This window comes from Gadus macrocephalus, chromosome 4 (genome assembly GCF_031168955.1).
Source record: "Gadus macrocephalus chromosome 4, ASM3116895v1".
Classification (NCBI taxonomy): Eukaryota; Metazoa; Chordata; class Actinopteri; order Gadiformes; family Gadidae; genus Gadus; species Gadus macrocephalus.
In genome coordinates, this window is record NC_082385.1 from 15,049,555 (window position 1) to 15,069,039 (window position 19,485).

The 19,485-nt window shown below is 46.8% G+C and overlaps 1 protein-coding gene across 18 annotated transcripts in view; it reads left to right on the forward strand.

The window, feature by feature from the left end:
• The window catches only part of LOC132456182 (formin-binding protein 1), a 51,037-nt gene that overhangs the window by 17,905 nt on the left and 13,647 nt on the right, over positions 1-19,485 (forward strand). For 10 of the 18 annotated variants that reach the window (XM_060050466.1, XM_060050464.1, XM_060050457.1 and 7 more), the window contains exons 3-10: positions 1,785-1,841; positions 2,276-2,423; positions 8,173-8,235; positions 9,367-9,471; positions 14,071-14,199; positions 14,668-14,814; positions 16,199-16,390; positions 18,027-18,215. In XM_060050466.1, the coding sequence (XP_059906449.1) occupies positions 1,785-1,841; positions 2,276-2,423; positions 8,173-8,235; positions 9,367-9,471; positions 14,071-14,199; positions 14,668-14,814; positions 16,199-16,390; positions 18,027-18,215 (1,030 nt within the window). The remainder of the gene's footprint in view (positions 1-1,784; positions 1,842-2,275; positions 2,424-8,172; positions 8,236-9,366; positions 9,472-14,070; positions 14,200-14,667; positions 14,815-16,198; positions 16,391-18,026; positions 18,216-19,485) is intronic. The other 8 variants (XM_060050463.1, XM_060050465.1, XM_060050468.1 and 5 more) reach the window with 2 other exon arrangements.

The window sequence follows — 19,485 nt, forward strand, 5'->3', positions numbered from 1 at the left end:
AGTGGAGGCTCACCAGGTGAATTTATCTGCAGTTTTCTTCACAGGAAAAGTAATATGGAAGGCAGGCAAACCGCTAGTGCTTTGCTAGGGAAAAACTAGCAAAGTCGTTCATGTTGGGGTGAAATGTTTCTGCACCTAAGAGGCGGATTGGTTTGTACACACTTCCAAGGAGCCCTTGATGTAGGAACAGAAACATGTTAATTCATGCATCCTGTCTATCTGTCTGGTCTGTTCCAGTTTCTCGGCAGATGGAATAGATTTTCCTTTGTAGGTCAAGTGTGTGTGTGTGTGTGTGTGTGTGTGTGTGTGTGTGTGTGTGTGTGTGTGTGTGTGTGTGTGTGTGTGTGTGTGCGTGTGTGTGCACACACGGCTGGCTGCGCGCGCGCATGTGTGTGTAATGTGTGTGAATGTGTGTGTCCTCGAGCCAAGCGAGAATGCATGATTTTACGCATCAGGCGCATGTGGACCATCATGTGTTTTGCCTTCCCCTGTTTGCGTGCAATCAAGTGGCTATTAACATTGACAACTTCCCGGCATAATCTTTTTACGATCCCTCAAACAATCGAAAGAGTGCTATCTGCACACACACGCACGGTTGCGTGATGCACGTTATTTAGTCAGTGATGATGAGGTGTCAGACAGTATGTGGTGTGATTTAACATGAGAGTTTACACCTTCTACAACAAATCTGTAAGAACCCGGAAGGAATGCATTGCGGCAGAACCAAGAGATGATGACTATCCCCGTAGTAAACCCCTATTTAGACCGATCTGGTCGCCTGCCACTAGAGCACTGGTAAACCTCTGCTCTGCACGTCCGTTGTCCCCGGCCACACTCGATACCTTGTTGCTACAGTCAAGCTATACACTGCGTCCCGACACATTTATCGACATGCCCACAATGTTGACCACATGTTGCTGTATAGAGCAGTGGTTTTCAACTATTGGGGAATTTTTAGTGGGTAGCAGAGCATACGCCAAACCGTGGTGTTTAGAAAGAAGTCCATGAATGAACCAATGTTTCAATGTGAGTTCTTGTTGCAATGGCTTAATTTTTCATTGAGTCTAGCCATCATTTTTGTTCGCTCAATGCTTTTATTATTAAATGACAGCATTGTTGATCATTTAGATATAGATGAATAAATAACAATTGGGGTCTTGACTTAAAGGTCCCTTGACATACCACCAGGTGTGAGTGTGATTAGCCTTGCAAGCCGTTTTGAAAATCTGCCCCTTATGACATCACAAGTGGGCGTGTCCACCTAGATGTATGACCGATAGATGAGATACGTTTGCTACAGTCCCCTGGGTAGGCTGGTAGACTGATCTATCCAGCACAGATCTAGGTAGACATGCCCACTTGTGATGTCATAAGGGGCAGATTTTCAAAACGGCTTGTAAGGCTAATCGCAATCACACCTGGTGGCATGTCATAGGACCTTAATTGACTAATGAGCGGCATGGATCCTCTCAACTGGCTGGAGCTGTTCAGATCCAGTGGTCTAGAAGAAGCTGATGTTTCGATGGTTCTCCTGGCTGATGGTGCAACGGGAGCCTGGGGCAATAACTGATTAACGGTGTGGGGATAGAATTATGGAAAGGTGTGGTGATATAATCATGGTGAACATTCTGGAATGGGTCCTGCTGATACCGGTTGTCAGGGCTGATATAAATCTCTCTCTGCCTTGTGAAGGATACAAAATGGCAAGTTAGATCAATGCATGCACATGTACAATGAGACAAATAACTTTTTTTTTTTTTTTACTGTTTTTTCTTTTCTTCCAGGAATCTATCGAAGAAGTATCAACCCAAGAAGAACTCACGAGAGGAAGAGGAGAACAGGTATGATGAGCAGCAGATCAATACCCTCATGTTCTCCATCGCTGCAATAAGGCTGACATTAGAAGACTTTCGTTGATCACCAAAAGATGAATCAATATGTTTCATAGATTCATAATTTTAGTCATTTATCAACAAATTATGACAGTTGCTGCTATCTTGAATAATGTGAATGCTATTTTTTCTACAATTCATATATTTGATATAATGAATACTTTGGGTTTGCATGGACTGTGTTTTGGACATAGAAAGATAAATATAATAATCAGTTGATTAATGAATCATGAAACAAAAATAACTATCCATAACTTATAGGCCTAGGGCTACAGTTTACAGAGGTCATTTATTGAGGTATTCTCCCAGTAAATCCATCGTTACATGAATTACTAGTGTCGTTGTCCACTTAACAGCTGACATCACTTCCTGTGTTTGACCAGGTACTCTTCCTGTCGAGCCTTTGTGTCCACCCTCAATGAGCTGAACGACTACGCCGGCCAACATGAGGTCATCTCGGAGAACCTCACCGCCAACATCGTGGCTGAGCTCGCGCGCTACCTCCAAGAGCTCAAGAGCGAGAGAAAGTCGGTGAGTCGACCAATCACTCTGGGTCCTAATACCGCAGGCTTTTAGCAAAACGGCCGACAAACGTCTGGCATTACCGGTAATGTTCCGGCACTTCCTCCTCCCCCTGCCCAGTCTCTGAGTGTTTGTGCTCCCCTCTGCCAAGGGAGAACATCCAGTACTCCACAAGTATCAGCAGATCGCATGATGTTATTCCCGGGGGGAAGTCCCCAGATCACACAAGGGTGACTTATCCCCTGATCTTACAGGCTCCCTGCACACTGATGACCTTTCATGGCCACAAACAGACACACAAAGGCCTGACAAAGGCAGACAGGATGTTATTGTATGGAACAATATCAGGGTTTAATAAATCATTTGCTAAACAAATGGCTAATGATTTCATTGCAGCATTTCTGTAAGGGATAATGCCAGACGAGGTGTCCATTATCAGGAATTAATGGACGAGGTGGAGGCCATTCATTCCTGATAATGGACACCTCGAAGGGCATTATCCCGCTTATACCCTCTCTTATACCACGGTCACCACGGAAAATTAATTAAGACCATTCATTTATCTTTTCATGCGTTTTACAATCCAAATATAACGTTTTTCACAAGCCATAACTTTGTTTCCCTGGTAACGCCTGAGGGTTTGACAAGTTCCTGGAACAACCATTACCCTCCAGTAAGGTTCTTATGCAATGGATCGATGTTCACTACTCCAGTAATTAGGACGGACCTTAGCTACGACTTAGCAACGGGAGGTATTCTAGTCCGCTCAGCAATGCGCCAAAGTGCTAACGTTATGCATTGTACATATTTATAATTAGAAATTCGTCCCAGCCTTTATACCACAGTTACTCCTGGGTCTATAGCATATAACCGCGTTGTCTGAATACAGTTTAATGCATTTTTCACAATTTACCAGCAATCGTTTTGAAGGCTGAACAGACAATTTGACTGGAACTACTTAGCAGGTGTCCGTATATCAGAATTAATGCACAGGCCGTGGTATAAATTGTATTGAATGTGTTCTTTTGTGATACATTGGGTAGAATAATGAATGAGTTGAATGTGATAGTTTACAAAAATAACTTGAAAGCTCCTCGAAGTTCTCCAAAGATAATTGACTCATTGGAAGGGGCACTTTTCACTCTATTGCATTAAGTAGCTCTGTTGCATTACGCAGATGAGGGAGGTGGAGGAAAACTATATCAACAGCTGCAAGGGGCAGAATGACTATGCACTCGATTAATTCATGCACACACGCACGCACACACACACACACACACACACACACACACACACACACACACACACACACACACACACACACACACACACACACACACACACACACACACACACACTCACACACACTAGTAAAAAGTGTTCATGAAACACTGGTAGGGTCCTACTTGCTCCATCTACACAGATTGATACAGAAACCTATGCAACACTTCCTGTCATCGTATCTTTATAACCCCTGATTTGAGGCTGCTATCAAACCACACACACGCGCACACGCACACGCACACACCACTTCCAGGCAGATTTATCTTTCCCCCTGGCATGTGATGAACATGCCGCTCTGTCCAGTGTCCTGATAAGGCCGGCCCCAGGGAGGTGCTGGGATAGTCAGCTCTTATGTCCTAAGGCCTCACCTCTCAGGCCGCAGGATGCCAGATTCCACCCCCTCTCTCCCTCATCTGCACACTCATTCACTCCTCCAACAGGAAATTCCCCAGTCTCTCTCTTTTCCTCTGTTTTAACGATTATAAGCCAGGCCATCTTTGTTTCGTGTCACCTCTCCTGTTTCTCTCATGGTTCATGGAATTATTATATAAGCACTGTTTCTGTCAGTGTAAATGATATATTCACTGCTAATTAGTCATTGTTTTGAGCATTTTATCCAAAGTGACTCATAGTGAGTACAGATATAGCTCTTAAGGAGGCGGGGGGGGGGGGGGAGTGGGAAGGTTTTTTTTTGTGTTGTCTTACTGGAGTATAGTAGCAACACGCTAGCTACTAAATTATCCTTTCTACTAAAAGTTAGCTAATACGGACTGTAGCAACGCTTGCAGCAGTCGTCCTATCGAAAGCTTGTGTTCCGGCATAAATCCTCTCCTTCCTTATCTCCTTATGAGCCATTCCTGAGAACTCACATTGTCACGAGGGCAACATGTATTAAACAAGAGCTTTTCTCCCATCACACTGCTATCCACGTAATGCTCTCTTTGTATTGACAGTTTGGCTGGGACAGGAATTTGTTAAAAGTATGAACGACCATTTCTCCTCCAGTTATCTCTCAGATTGCGCTTTTCTAACCCGTGGCCACTTAAAGCGCTATACAAATATTGCCTTACAATCACCCATTAAATAACACACACATTCAGACACATTCAAACGCATTCACACACATTCACGCACATTCACACACATTCACACGCATGCACACACATTCCCACACAGACGGCGGTGTCAACCATGCAAGGCAACAGCCAGTTCATGGTTTGTGCCTTTGCTCAGGGACACCTCGACACTCTAGCTAGGAGGAGTTCTAAATGTAGTCTATACCCAGCGGTTGCAGGCTGGAGAGGGACGGAGGGTTGGCGATGCATGGAGTCCCACTCACCTGCCATGATGGACTCCTCAAGATTTAAGGCATAAAGTTTAAGCATAAAGATAAGAGAGAAAAAAAATGATTGTTTTCAACAAGGCTGTGTAAGAGATAAACTAAACAAGTTTTCGAGCACCCGGCTCACGCTTAGCGGAGGACCAGAGAATGTGACTAGCTGTGCCGGCAACAGGACTCTGAGAATGTGTGCAGCAGAAGCTCGAGGGCAGCTGTTTTGGGGTAGGTTTTTTGGTCGAGGACGGTTGTCCAAGCCCGCCACATGAACAGGGTTTGAAATGTTGTTATGGAGACGAATATTTATCTACCTAACAACGACATCACTCTTTCGGGTTGTTTGTGTCAGGAAACCACACACACACACACACACACACACACACACACACACACACACACACACACACACACACACACACACATATATATATATATATATATATATATATATATATATATATATATATATATATATATACACACACACACACACACACACACACACACACACACAGACACATACATATACACACACACACACACACACACACACACACACACACACACACACACACACACACACTCTGCAACTCTCGGGGTGTCCACAACGCACCATCGTTCAAGCTGTGATGTTTAACCCTTTTTGGTTTCCATAATAACAGCCAATTCTTCATCATATCTTGGCTATTGTTTTATTTCCATGCGGCAATATTTACTGAATTTCTTCTAACTTTAGGCCAAAAGAATGTTTCATGTCAGAGCAAGATTCTCAATCGCCTGTTCTCGTTGAAGGCTGAAATGCTTCCTCTGAAACACATCCACCGCTTCCCCATTTTTTACTTTACTCTACAAGCTTCCCCTGTCCCTCGGGGGAAGTGAGAGACCACTCCATTCTCACCGTGGCCCGTCCCACTACGCCCCCCCCCCGTAGCTCTCTGGTGGCTCGACGGCAACTCTCACACACATCGGCCTCTGTTGGAAGTCTAAACACCAATCACTGCTCTTCTTGTCCTTTCTCGGAGCGTTGCGCCATTGAAAGCATCGGCATCCAGTGGGACCCAAGCAGCCGTCTTTTCTGGGCTCCGTTAAAATAGGCCGGGCCCGTTTTCAATAGTTAGAAAGGACATCGATATTCTGCTCAGCTACCGCCACTGGCGCAGGCCCGGCCGGGTAACCAAGGGTTACGCTGTCTTCCTCAATAGTCTCTCTTGTCAACGTATGCATGGATTCTTCTTGATTTTCAGGATGATAGGCACATACATACACATCCATTCATTATTCATCATTGATTTGACGATGATTGATCGGCTATTATATAAAGAATGTAAAACTGTTTGTTGAGTCCAACAAACTGAAGTCCCTTAGAGATTGTTCCCAGTGTCCCAAAGGACCAAGTGGTCTATACTCACTAACCAAGGATTTATGGCCAAGCAAGGAAACCACACAGTGTTTCTTCTGTGTGCCCACACACAGCTGCTGCCTCGCCCTGGGCAGTGTGTGGCACGCCAGGCTGGGCTAGCAGATCTAACCCTTGCTCATCCCTTTCTCTTACTGGATCATGCTATTGGACTCCTATGTAATGCACTTATTTGCATTATTCTGTTTTCTTATTAGTTAAAGCTAGGGTCGGCATTTTGGAGGAACCAACCAGAGGAAGCTAGATTTGAAGGTATTAAACCGAAATATCTGACTCCTCCCATCAGGCCTCATTCCAAAGCCCCTCCCCCAAAACACATGACTAGGTCGCTAGCTTTAGCTGTCTGCCTAGCCTTGACTCCGGTAAAGCCTAATGAGTTTGTTATTGCAGAATTATTGTTTGAATTCTGTTCATTGATTGCAGTCGGAATGTCAACAGAATTTCAATACATAGGACAATAAATGCCTCTAAAAGAAATCGCCTACCCTAGCTTTACCACTGAATCCTAGTCTAGGGCCTTGCCTGGGCTCATTGAAAATGTAGCAAGTAGTTTGTATCCACCTGGTGAGATAGAGATTAATCTACATTACTTTGACAGTGCATAGGGGGTAGTGTAGTGGCTGGGATCTTTCGACCCCCCCTGAATGTTACAGTGCCCAGTGATCCTCATGGTCCGCAGTGTGCCCACTCTACCAGGTTCTCTATCTATAAGTTCATTGCATGCCCCATGTCCTAGTGCTAAATGACTGAATGGCCGTAAGTACAACATTCTGGGCCTAGTGTGAAAGGTGGAAGTGAGGCAGAAACAGGTTGCGGTGCAGCAACACGGAAAGTACCTGAGCTGTAGATAAGGGTATTAACAGGAAGTCAAGGGTCCCGGATCATTGAACACAAAACCATGGTGACACACAGTGGACTGGTCTGTTCAATGATGGATGAACCAATATCAATTAATCCAACGCAGTTAATAAAGTTAATACCTTATTAAAGAGGGAGGCTGGCTTTATTTGATAAAGTCGACCTCCACTCTATATCTTTAATCTCTGTTACAGGAAGGCTTCGGCACTAGGATTATACAATTGACCTGTCGCTAAGCTCCGCCCTTAGAACGCAGATGAGCCAATGACATTCCAGACTTAACTAAACTCGGTCATCAGCTCGGACAACTCCATTGAAAACAACAGGGAGGAGGCATAATATAACAATATAATGGTGGATTTATGTTGTTTGTGTAAAAATAAATAAACATGGTCCAACTATGTACTAACACGGACAGTCGGTATCCCGAGAGGCTGCAGAATGGGCTTCATTTCATCCCTTTTCCCAAGCCAATTATGAGTCAGTCAACTATTAGTGTCTCAATGTGTGAAATTCCAGGAAAAAGCATTTTTCACAGGTATGAACTCACAGGTTTTTGGGTAGCAAACACACACACACGGGCAAATCCCAGAAACATATAATTTTCAACCCACAGAACCCTTGATATCCACCAATGCATCCCTTTAATCTCTCTGTCTCTGTCTCTGTCTCTGTCTCTCTCTCTGTCTCTGTCTCTGTCTCTGTCTCTGTCTCTGTCTCTGTCTCTGTCTCTCTCTCTGTCTCTGTCTCTGTCTCTGTCTCTGTCTCTGTCTCTCTCTCTCTCTCTCTGTCTCTGTCTCTGTCTCTGTCTCTCTGTCTGTGTGTGTGCTGTCCTGTCTCCCTCTCCCCTCGGTGGTCTGCAGCACTTCCACGACGGACGCAAGGCGCAGCAGCAGATCGAGAGCTCGTGGAAGACGCTGGAAGCAGTAAGTCACACCGCCTGGGGAAGGTTCTGGAATTTCCACCGGTTTAAAGAGCAACAGAAACACTGCACAACTCCTTATCGGACGCGATTGACAGTTTGGTTCCGTTTAGTGACTCCAATGTGTACCCACACTTTACTCATACCAAGCAAGCAGACCCCCCCCCCCAAGCCCCACCCCATGTCAACCGTGAAGTAACCGACACGCACGTCAGATATATACATTTGTTTCTAGGAAGTAAGAGATTTCACAGAACACCACAACCCTCTTCTATTATCTCTGCCTGGTCACGCTCCAAGCTGGCTGGGTGGTGGGCGGGATCGAGAAACTGTGTGTGTGTGTGTGTGTGTGTGTGTGTGTGTGTGTGTGTGTGTGTGTGTGTGTGTGTGTGTGTGTGTGTGTGTGTGTGTGTGTGTGTGTGTCTGCGTGTCTGCGTGTGTGCGTGTGTGTGTGTGTGTGTGTGTGTGTGTGTGTGTGTGTGTGTGTGTGTGAGTGAGATACATAACTGCCTTGGGGGCTCAATGATGCCATTGTTGGTCAGCCAACTCAGCCGAGGTCAGAGTGCACACTTGCCCAACAAACAGTGATTGTTGAGTTGGAAGCAGAGAAGAGGCTCTGCTGGCTGTTTGAATGTCTCCCCCCCCCCCCCCCCCTCATCCCTCCTGTATACAAATAGCCACTATGAACATTAGTTTAATCTTCAGGCTGAGGACTGGGACACTGCCCTGGGGTGGGGGGGTTCTGTCTGTGATAAACACACCACTGTCACACACACACTGTGCGTGACGAAGAGGTGACGCACTGTTTGTCGTACGCTTCGCGTGACGCACGTTGTCGTTGGTATGTAAGGATGTATAATATAACGTATGGGTAATTCATACACAGTGCTGGTCATCGGTCTGGGCATCTGAGTATGTGATCGAAGTAAAATGGGTTATTTTCAATTCTCTCCCTTTTACACAATGCTTGTTTTGTTTTTTCACGGTCGGATGGACTGACCGTATCAGATTCTAAAAGCGGTGTTAGGAAAATTACTAATTTATTTTCACACTGTGCTTGAACGGTCTGAGGGCGTGAGTGTGAAGCGTCGGTTGAAGACAAGCCTTTTAATGAAATGATCTCTCTTCGTTCCAGTGTAAAAGAAAATTTGAGAGGGACTGCAAAGAGGCGGAGCGAGCACAGCAGCACTTTGAGAAGATGGACGCCGACATTAATGTGACGAAAGCGGACGTAGAAAAGGTTTGTGCTCCAACCCTGCTACATTTCCCGCAGGCCACCGTAAGCTAGTGCCCCGAAGCCAAACTGTGCTCACCCAACGTACACACCTGTTACTCTGCTCTCGCCTTGCCTTTGACTAGTGTCACATTCACTTGTTCTATTAAAACACTTTATGGACATGCCTCTTATCATTTATAATCTCCCTTCTTTCATTTCCCAAAACCACAACTCCATGTTAGTACAGTACTTCCACCTCCGGGGGCGCTGTCATGTGTTTTGTGCTTACTGCGTCAAATGGCATAGGCTGGCTTTGTCCCTGCGGTGCAGTGATCTGCTGGTTAGCAACAAGGCTCCATGTAGCTCGTTCTTGAACACTCATGGCTGGGCCGGCCGCAGACTGCTTTGTGACTTGTCTCTGTGGCACTTGGCAGAACAGTAAACTGTTTGTCTGTGTCTGCAACTCTACGAAGTGTTGTGTGTGTGTGTGTGTGTGTGTGTGTGTGTGTGTGTGTGTGTGTGTGTGTGTGTGTGTGTGTGTGTGTGTGTGTGTGTGTGTGTGTGTGTGTGTGTGTGTGTGTGTGTGTGTGTGTGTGTGTTTATATGTTTGTGTGTGTGATCATTATAGGCATGTTTTTGCGGTCCTTTGAGGTTGCATACTTGTTTTGGTCGTCTCCAACACCCAACCTCTTGGTGCGTGGGCGCTGCTCATGCAGTGGTCACCAGACCCTCAGCAGTTTTCAGCGGAAAAACCCCCTCCCCCCAAACACACGCACGCACACACACACACACACACACACACACACACACACACACACACACACACACACACACACACACAGACACACACACACACAGGGACACACACACACAGAGACACAGACACACACACACACACAGAGACACACACAGAGAGACACACACAAACACACACACAGACACACTCACACAGAGACACACACACACACACACACACTCCGCCACCTCCCCCAGTGCCCCTGGGAGCAAGGAGGATGATGTCACTTCACTCGCTGCTGTCACAACCGCTCAGTGTGTAGCCTGGGAGATAAGCGCCCACCCCCTACCCTCGCGGAAGAACCCACGCTTCCCCAGAGGCACGCTGGGCCGTCCCCATGCCCCATGCTGCTCCTATTGCTACCGCTACCAATGCTAACCGATGCTAATTAGCATACTTATGCAAATCGTGCTTGAACCACGTGCTCCGGTAACGCTCGGTGGTACCGGAGCACGGGGTTTCAGGCGTGATTTGCATCAGTATGCTAATTAGCATCAGTATGATAATGCCTTTAGAGAGGAAGAGCCGGTCAGAGGAAACAAGAGGCCGCCACACTCAGTGGGGCCGGTTGCCTTGGCCGGACAGGGGCCAAAACTGGGCCAAATGAGCCCCTCTGTCCTTCGATTGCTTCCGGAGCCGCAGTCATGCAGACACGCATGCACATTATGTACATGCCCTCACACACTGATGCACACAAAAGAATATGCTCATATTTAGGTTATGGTTCATGGTTAGGAATAATGTGTCATGGAAGAAAGGGGTATGAGGGGGTAGAGTTGAACGTTTCTTTCTTGACGATAAAGAAAGAAAGAAGGAAGGAGACTTTGCACATTATTTAGACATTCTTTCTACTTGATCTTGTTTGTGTGTTTGTGTGCATTTGTCTTCGACAATCATGTCGACATCTTGGAGTTGTGGTCGTGGTCTGACGGGGTGTTAGTGTTGCCATATTTCCGTTGCACTAGTTCTACAGCATTAATGCAAAGCATGCCAGCGAAGTCCAAGATTGAGAGGGGGGTTTTTAGACTCTCAGGTTGTGTCAGCCGTCCATCTCCACAGTCACTGGTCATACAGATGAATGTGGAGGTGAGCTCAACCTTCAACACAATTTGTTGAGCGAGGCCCATGTGGTTTGCCGCCCAGTTTGTGAAAACCTCAGAGCCGTCAGCTCTCCCTTACTGGCAGGGAAACCCCTCAATTTGGGGTTTTTGCCTCGCAGGCCATATATCCACATGGCTGGTTATGGGGCCCTTGAGGGACCCCACGCACACAATCACATATGCACATGCACACTCAGACACAAAGACACACACACACACACACACGCAGAAACACACAGATTCACACAGAAACACACAGATACACACGCACACATACACATACACATACACATAAACATACACATACGCATGCACGAACGCACGCACACACACACACACACACACTCTCTCGCTGAGGAGCTTGTAGAGGCCATCATAAAGTTATAATGTCTGGAGAAATTAAAATCATGATCGCCACTCAATCCTTCACCAGTGATTTTATTGCAGTGGTCTAGGGAGGGCTGCTGCTGTGTATTGTCCTCTGTAGAGTTGTGTGTTTAATTGTCCAACCACGCACTTAACTGTCCCTTATCATGGCCGGTTTCTCGGGAATAGCATACCTTCTTAGCCATTTGACGGCTAACAATCCTTTGTGTGTGTGTGTGTTTTTCTTTTCCTGTACATTTACTTTATGCTATACCTTGAAGCGAAGTACACACAAGGTAGGTAGTCCACCTGACGGCGATGGTTTGTTGTCTTCTGTGCGGAACGCTGTCTCGAAGTATGTTGTCCGGACACTCTCGCCCGTCGCGTGACACCCGGCTCTGTGACACGGCTGTCCCATCAGCCCCCCATATACACAAGCTTGTGTGCCTGTCTCCTACCCAACACACTTGTCTCAGTGGGGTGAAAGACGTCGCTCTGTGTTGAAAGGGCAAAGGCCGTTTTTCGTGGGTCCACCGCTACTCAAATTGGTTTTAACGGGCAATGCGGGCGGATGATTCAGAACACAGCCTCAGTATGTAGCTGAGCAACTGATTGTGTAGCTGTTTTTTCTTAATTTGTGTGTGTGTGTGTGTGTGTGTGTGTGTGTGTGTGTGTGTGTGTGTGTGTGTGTGTGTGTGTGTGTGTGTGTGTGTGTGTGTGTGTGTGTGTGTGTGTGTGTGTGTGTGTGTGTGTGTGTGTGTGTGCCTGTCAACCGCAGCACACGTTAGCGGGTGTTTCCTGGAAACCAGGATAACAGGATGTGATGCAGTGGTAGTGACGGCTGCTTGTTTCGATGGTGTCTGTTATCAGTCAAGTTGCCATGGCAATGCTGCCTTCACCAACCCGTGTGCACACCCATCAAGGCTTGGCATGCGTTGGTGCTTAACACGGACGTGCTGAAAGTGCATGGGCACATGCGTTGTTCAACGCCTCTTGAGGTTGTTGCGTTGTGTTTGTACCACGAGACTCCCTGCTCTACTAACATGCATCTCCCTTTTCCTCGCTCTCTCTTTCAAAAACTGTTCATCTATGTCGATTATGTTTGCTAGTGTTGGTTGAGGTGAGATGAGGAATACAGACCGTAGGAATAAATGAATTAATTACTTTTCTGCAGTAAGCTGATTCTGGTGAATCCTGTGTATAGGACGGCACAGATCTATAGAAGGCACAGGATGGGGATGGATGAAGCAGAGACTTATAGAATGCAATGAGGACGCATTTTTTAATTAAACTTTAGGCCACATGAAGTCAAACTCAGTAACAGACGGTATTCTGGCCGTTAGAAATGTGCGGTTTAGGTTCAGGTTTTCATTACATAAAGGTATAAGAGTAAAGATGGTGAAAGTTTCGGTCTTGGTGGGGGGGTCAGTGTCATGGGAATAATTATATAACAGAAGGGTTCTGTCTGTTGTTGTCCATGAGGATATCCACAAGTGGACATGGTTTAGCTCGGCCTGAAGTCCTTGTGCTGGAGAAAAACACAGCCAGGGAAAGCACAATACACACACACACACACACACACACACACACACACACACACACACACACACACACACACACACACACACACACACACACACACACACACACACACACACACACACACACACACACACACACACACCCACATGCTGTCTGGCTGAGGTAATCTTCCCTCCATCTGCTCTCCTATGGGCTAGTCCCGTTGCGTCCACCTCCCCTCCCTGAACCGACTGGTGTAACGTATCACGCAGTCTGAGAGATAGTGCAGACTCCTCTGTCTCTACGGTGTCGGAGCCAGCTCCCGGGAGTTTGTTGTGGCCCACATGCAGTGTTTGTTCCATGAGCTATGGCTGCCCCTTACCCCCCCTTACCCCAAATAATGTCTATGTCCGTGCACGTGTTCTTTCGTACACAAACATGAGCATGCGTGAGTGGATGAGTACTGATTTCACAATCGCATATCCACTTTATATCGATACGGTTTTGTTAGCCGCTACATGTAGCTTATCTGTGGTGAAGCGCCATGAGACATGACTTGAGAGAGTGTGTGCGAGTGATTGAGTGTGTGTGTGTGCTTGCGTGTGCGCGTGCGTGTGCGCGTGCGCGCGTGTGTGTGTGTGTGTGTGTGTGTGTGTGTGTGTGTGTGTGTGTGTGTGTGTGTGTGTGTGTGTGTGTGTGTGTGTGTGTGTGTGTGTGTGTGTGTGTGTGTGTGTGTGTGTGTGTGTGTGTGTGTGCGTGCGTGTGCGTGGTGAAAGAGAGATCAAGACCGAGAGAAAGCGAGAATCAGCGTGTTGATTTAAATTGTCTCTCTCCCCCCAGGCTCGCCAGCAGGCTCAGGTCAGGCACCAGATGGCTTCGGACAGCAAGAACGAATACTCGGCCTACCTGCAGAAGTTCAACCAGGAGCAAAACGACCATTATTACAGCGTCATCCCCAACATATTCCAGGTAGCGGGCTACGCAGCTCATCGTCACTCAGTGAACGGCAATCAACAATCATTATCTCCAATCATTATCATCAATCACTGAGTAGCATTACTTCCCTGTTTTTACTTTTATCATAGTATCATGCCAAGTGGAGGTATCTGAAGGAAATAAATAGGATTGAGAAAATCACTTTACAATAAATGATTCCAAATCCCTAAGTAGAACAGCAGGGCAAACCACACAAGAAGTATGGTAATATCCCTTTCGTCAGCAATATTTGAAATTCTGAAAATAAATGTAGGCCATCCTCCCATGACCCAATCAACCAAAGCCCCCCCCCCCCCTCCCAAGCAGTCTGGTCTGTGCTGATCACATGGTTTACAAACGTGTCGGCTGCAGCGGTAAAGTTTCCACCGTGCAGGTTGGGGAGGAACATCCAAAGAACTCATTTTCAACTCCACCACCTGTGTTTTTTTATTTCCTCCGTAGAAAATCCAAGAGATGGAGGAGAAGAGGATTGAGCGGGTGGGAGACTGCATGAAGACGTTCGCCGACGTCGACCGCCAGGTGCTGCCCATCGTGGGGAAGTGTCTGGACGGCATGACCAAGGCCGCAGAGTCCATCGATGCCAAAACTGTAAGCTCACGCCGCTACATGCAAGCCAACCCATTGAATGCACACAGTGAGTCACTCACACTATCTCTAGATCGGTATCCCATGTACTCAGGAGAGTCTTGTGCAGAGATTCTCAACCGGTGGGTCAGGACCTTCAGTGGGTGGTAGAGCGTCTGCCAAACCCTCATCTTTAGATAGAAGCCTGTGAATATACCAATGTTTCAATGTTTCATTGAGTTTAGCACCTATTGTTGCAGCTTTTTGTTACTTGCATCTGTTTAACGTTTCATGAAAGCATTGCCGATGACGGCACCATTGTTAAATGCTTTTGACGTCTAGTGGTCTGAAAGGTACACTGTAAGTTGCTCAAGATGAAAGCGCCTGCTAAATAGATTAGTAGGTAAGAAGGAGTAAATATTACATTCATCAATTATTTTCTGCCACTTACTTTATGAATCAATTACTGTCCCCGTGCTTCTTGGTTATTCCTAAACGAAACAACCAACGAAACGACAGTAGGGAAGGATGAAGAATGTTACTACCCAGGCTACATACACTTGATCAAGATATAGGAAACACAACCCAACTGTTGCAACGCGATTATGTTCACCTAGTTCCACGGCAGCAATCGGGACAACCAGCCCCCCGCTGGCCAAAGACCCTTTGTGTGTTTTGCTTTGAGCCAGAGTACAGAGCAGCGAGGGTCTGATCTTTGGCCCCTTACTCCGGTGCAGACCCTCTGTCTCGCTGTCTTTATCTGCCCACACATGAACTGCGCCTGGTGATGCATGTGCTTTTTCCGCCGCTTAACAATCGCGCCCCTAGCCTGACCCGAAACTGTTGTTTTAATCGCGTTAACAGTCAGACACATTGAGGACTGGTTGCTCTGTTTTCTCGTCCACGGAGGAACCCAAACTGATTCACACCGGCCAGCGCATTGGAAGCCTCTGATAACAGAACATGACAAACAAACACTGTTTGAATAGTGGAATAAAAAAACATATATATAACGGCAGAGCTGCGGTAATGTATGTATATATATATATATATATATATATATATATATATATATATATATATATGTTTAGCTAGTCTAGGGTATTGTCAGACCAAATGACCAAAAGAGCAGTCAAATTAAATCATTTTAATTGTATGTCGCTAAATCACAGTGTGCAATGGCTTCACAGGCCATATTTTATGACCCCCCCCCCCCCCCCCAACCCTTAACCCCCAAAGTGCATGGAAAAACCTTTTTATCGTCAAGGAAGAAACCTGAGCGCAGAAAGCCTCCTTCCAGGGACGGTTAGGAGCGCAGTGGCTGCCGTGATGGAGACCCATCATTGAAGCATTACGGGCCAAACAGTTGACCTCGAATCCATCTCTGTGACCGTATCGCGCCACCCAGGACTCCCAGCTGGTGGTGGAGTCCTACAAATCCGGGTTCGAGCCCCCGGGAGACGTGGACTTTGAGGACTACGGCCAGGCCATCACGAGGACGACGTCGGAGACCAGCCTGTCCAACCCCAGGGAGAGCAAGGAGAAGCCGGGCGGGAAGAGCAAAGGCAAGCTGTGGCCTTTCATCAAGAACAAGAACAAGGTAACACCGACACACACCGGCAAGCCCACTATAGGCAGACCCAGTCACCTGACCGCCACCATGTCATCTCTAGTGGTCGTTCTTTAAGAACGTGAAAGTTTAAGTTTCTTGGTTATGGGTTCATATTGTATAACTGTATCACATGTGTTTTTTGTATCGCCGCTAATTCAATGACAAAAGTATCCGTATATATTCATCATCATGTTTATTTCAGATTGTTAATCCTAGAGTAATTTGATGTCATTTCGTGGAGCGATTTTGTCGTTCAGTTAAAAACGTGTCGTTAGTTTTGAAGGGACCTTTTTTTGTTATTGTTTGCAACCAGTTTCCTTTCCCCCTCCACCCCCGATCGCTGGCCCACCTTCAGCGGCCCCCCCTCCCCTCTGTGGAGCCTCCCCACTCACTGTGTATGGTTAACACACTAATGCATTTCTACTTCCTGTTCTGGTCACCCTCTCGACTGACAATGATATGCCATTAATATCCTATCACGACTGGACTAACGCTCTCACGATGGCTGACTTGCTGGTAATCGGCCCGAGAATGCCATCCTAATCGTCTTGGTTTCGAGAGCAGTGCCGCCGGATTCTGATTGGCCGTCTGGGCAGGGTTAGAAGAAGGGAGGGAGAAGACACTTTGGCCTGTGTCATTGTGTTTGGTGTTCAGCTACAGAAGTGCTGATGAATGCATCAATGTATTCAGTGTTGTACGCAGTGTTAACCCAGTGCTAGGTGCAGAAGAGTTGATTGTGTCCCACGCATCCACACACTAATGTGCATATTGAATGCATGCATGCTTGATATAATCACACAAACGTGCACGATTTTCTCTTCATTCGATAAGGATGTTGAATCTGAAGTGGTGCTTCAGTACCGTATCAGTGGTCGGTTCGAAACGTCATGTTGGCAATCCCAAGAACTCCTTGAGAAGTTATTATTCGGGAGACATGGACTGGTTAATGGATAATCTGTCTCCCTCCTCCTGAATTTCATTGTGAAAAACTCACCCTCACCTGCATGCTCATCCATTCACCCTTTCCCCTCAAGGCTCGAGGAGCTTAGCACCTTTACAGAGGAGCTCACGGACATCTGATGAGTACCATTACCTGATTTCAATGGTTACCTTTGATTCGGCTGAACCCAAATGAGTTTCTAGCTTATCCTTGCATGTGCTACGGATTCCAGGGAGGGAATAAAATAACTTGATAAATGGAGGTTTGAACGTGCTCGCACAAACGTTTTGCGCTTGGTTGGCAGCTGCTTGCGTCGAGACCTCTTTATGCTTTTCCACCCTGCCGCCATCTTTCAACGATTATTTCTTTCTGTTGGTGTCTTTTTGTGACAGTGTTCGTCAACAAACTGAACCAGCGCAAGAACTAGACCCAGACACCCTTCTGTTGTCCATGTGTGCGACTCTGGGCTTTTGGTTTTCGGTTTGTTTGGGTTTGTAGCGTTTTTTCATTCTCTCTCGAAATAACCGTAGGAGGCTTATTTATCACGTTTTGTGTTCCCCTCCTTTTTTTTCTTCTTCTCCTCCTTTGTCTTTTTGTTCCCTTGTTTTTTCAATTCTCAACCCAACTTTTGTCCTGCTCTCTTCGTCATTGGGCTCCCCCCCCCCTCCTCTCTCTGACTGGTAGCTTATGTCCCTGTTAGTATCCCCCCACCAGCCCCCCCCAGCCCCCCCTACCTCAGCCCCGCCCTCACCCTCTGCTGTTCCCAACGACTCCCAGTCTCCCAAGCAGCACAAGGAGCCCCTCTCCCACCGTCTCAACGACTTCATGGCTTCAAAACCCAAAATGCATTGTCTCAGGAGCCTGAGGCGTGGGGTAAGTGTGCGTTGGTGTTTGTGTGTGTGCATTGGTGTGTATGTGTGCGTGTGTCCCGTCGCTGTGATGTTGTCATCTTTTGTGTGCGTCCGCTCTCCCTGTCCTCTGCCCCCCCCCCCCCCCCAAATCGCTGGGTTCTATCCTGCACCACTGCACAGGTGAGGTATAGCCTCGAGCTAGCATTGAGGTATGGCGTTGAGGCGTTGGCTGAGGGAGCATTGAGCTAGCTTTGAGCTAGTGCTGAGTTAGCATTGATGAGGTAGCGTTGAGGTAGCATTGATGCATTGGTGAGGTAGTGTTGAGCTAGCATTTAGCTTGTGTTGAGGTAGAGCTGCGGAAATGTTGAGATACAATATATCTAGCATTGAGGAAATGACGTTAAGTTGATCTAGAATGGCGGTAGAAATGAGTTGTTCAGGAAGCTTCAAGGTAGCCTTGAGGTGAAATCTAGATGGCGTAAAGGAAGAAAGGAGGTAGCCTTGAGATAGAATTGTGCAAGCATTGAGCCTTGAAATAGGGTTGACAGTTTCATATCTATTTATATAGTCACTTCTAAATATGTTTAGATTTTTACTGTGCCTAGGGAAATGAAAAGATGATGTTAGCGAAGGTAGCATTTCTATTCAACCCAAAGTAAGATTCATATCCCCCTGAATCCAAACACTTAAAGCCAGACCTCAACCCCATCAGACAGGCCTCCACCTCACCTCTGCAGTGCTCTGCCTCCTTTGTTTTGTCCTAGCTCCTCTAGCATGCTACCATAGCGTAGAGCTCGTTTGCACACATGACTCCTTTCATCTGTCCCACCAACACTCTGGTCTTTCCGCCCGCTAACTTCATGCTGACTCCATGTTCAAAAACCACCATCCCTCTCATCTCCACCTCATCAACGACGACTAACTAGAAGGGGAGAGCGATCTGCAACGGCTCGGCCGAGGCGGTGACCTCAACCGCAGCTCTGTCGCATCCGTCTTAGGAAATGAGATTGGCCATTTTTGAAGCGCGCGGAAACAAGCTCAGCGATTGGTGGGTTCAGCGAACCCCAAGCTGCAGTTAGGTGAGCGGTGTAGTGGCAGGGTGAGGCCGCTTCAGTGCTTTGTGTGGCCGAGTTCGAAGGCCTATTTAGAATTCCTGAAAGGTGGCCTCAATAGAGAAAAGTGCTTACAATGCTGTCACCCATATCTTTATAAGGAAACCCCCTCTGTCTTGATAGTCAATGCAATCAGTCGGCTGTTAAAGGTCATTTTTTTTTACCGACTGCAGCTTTCAG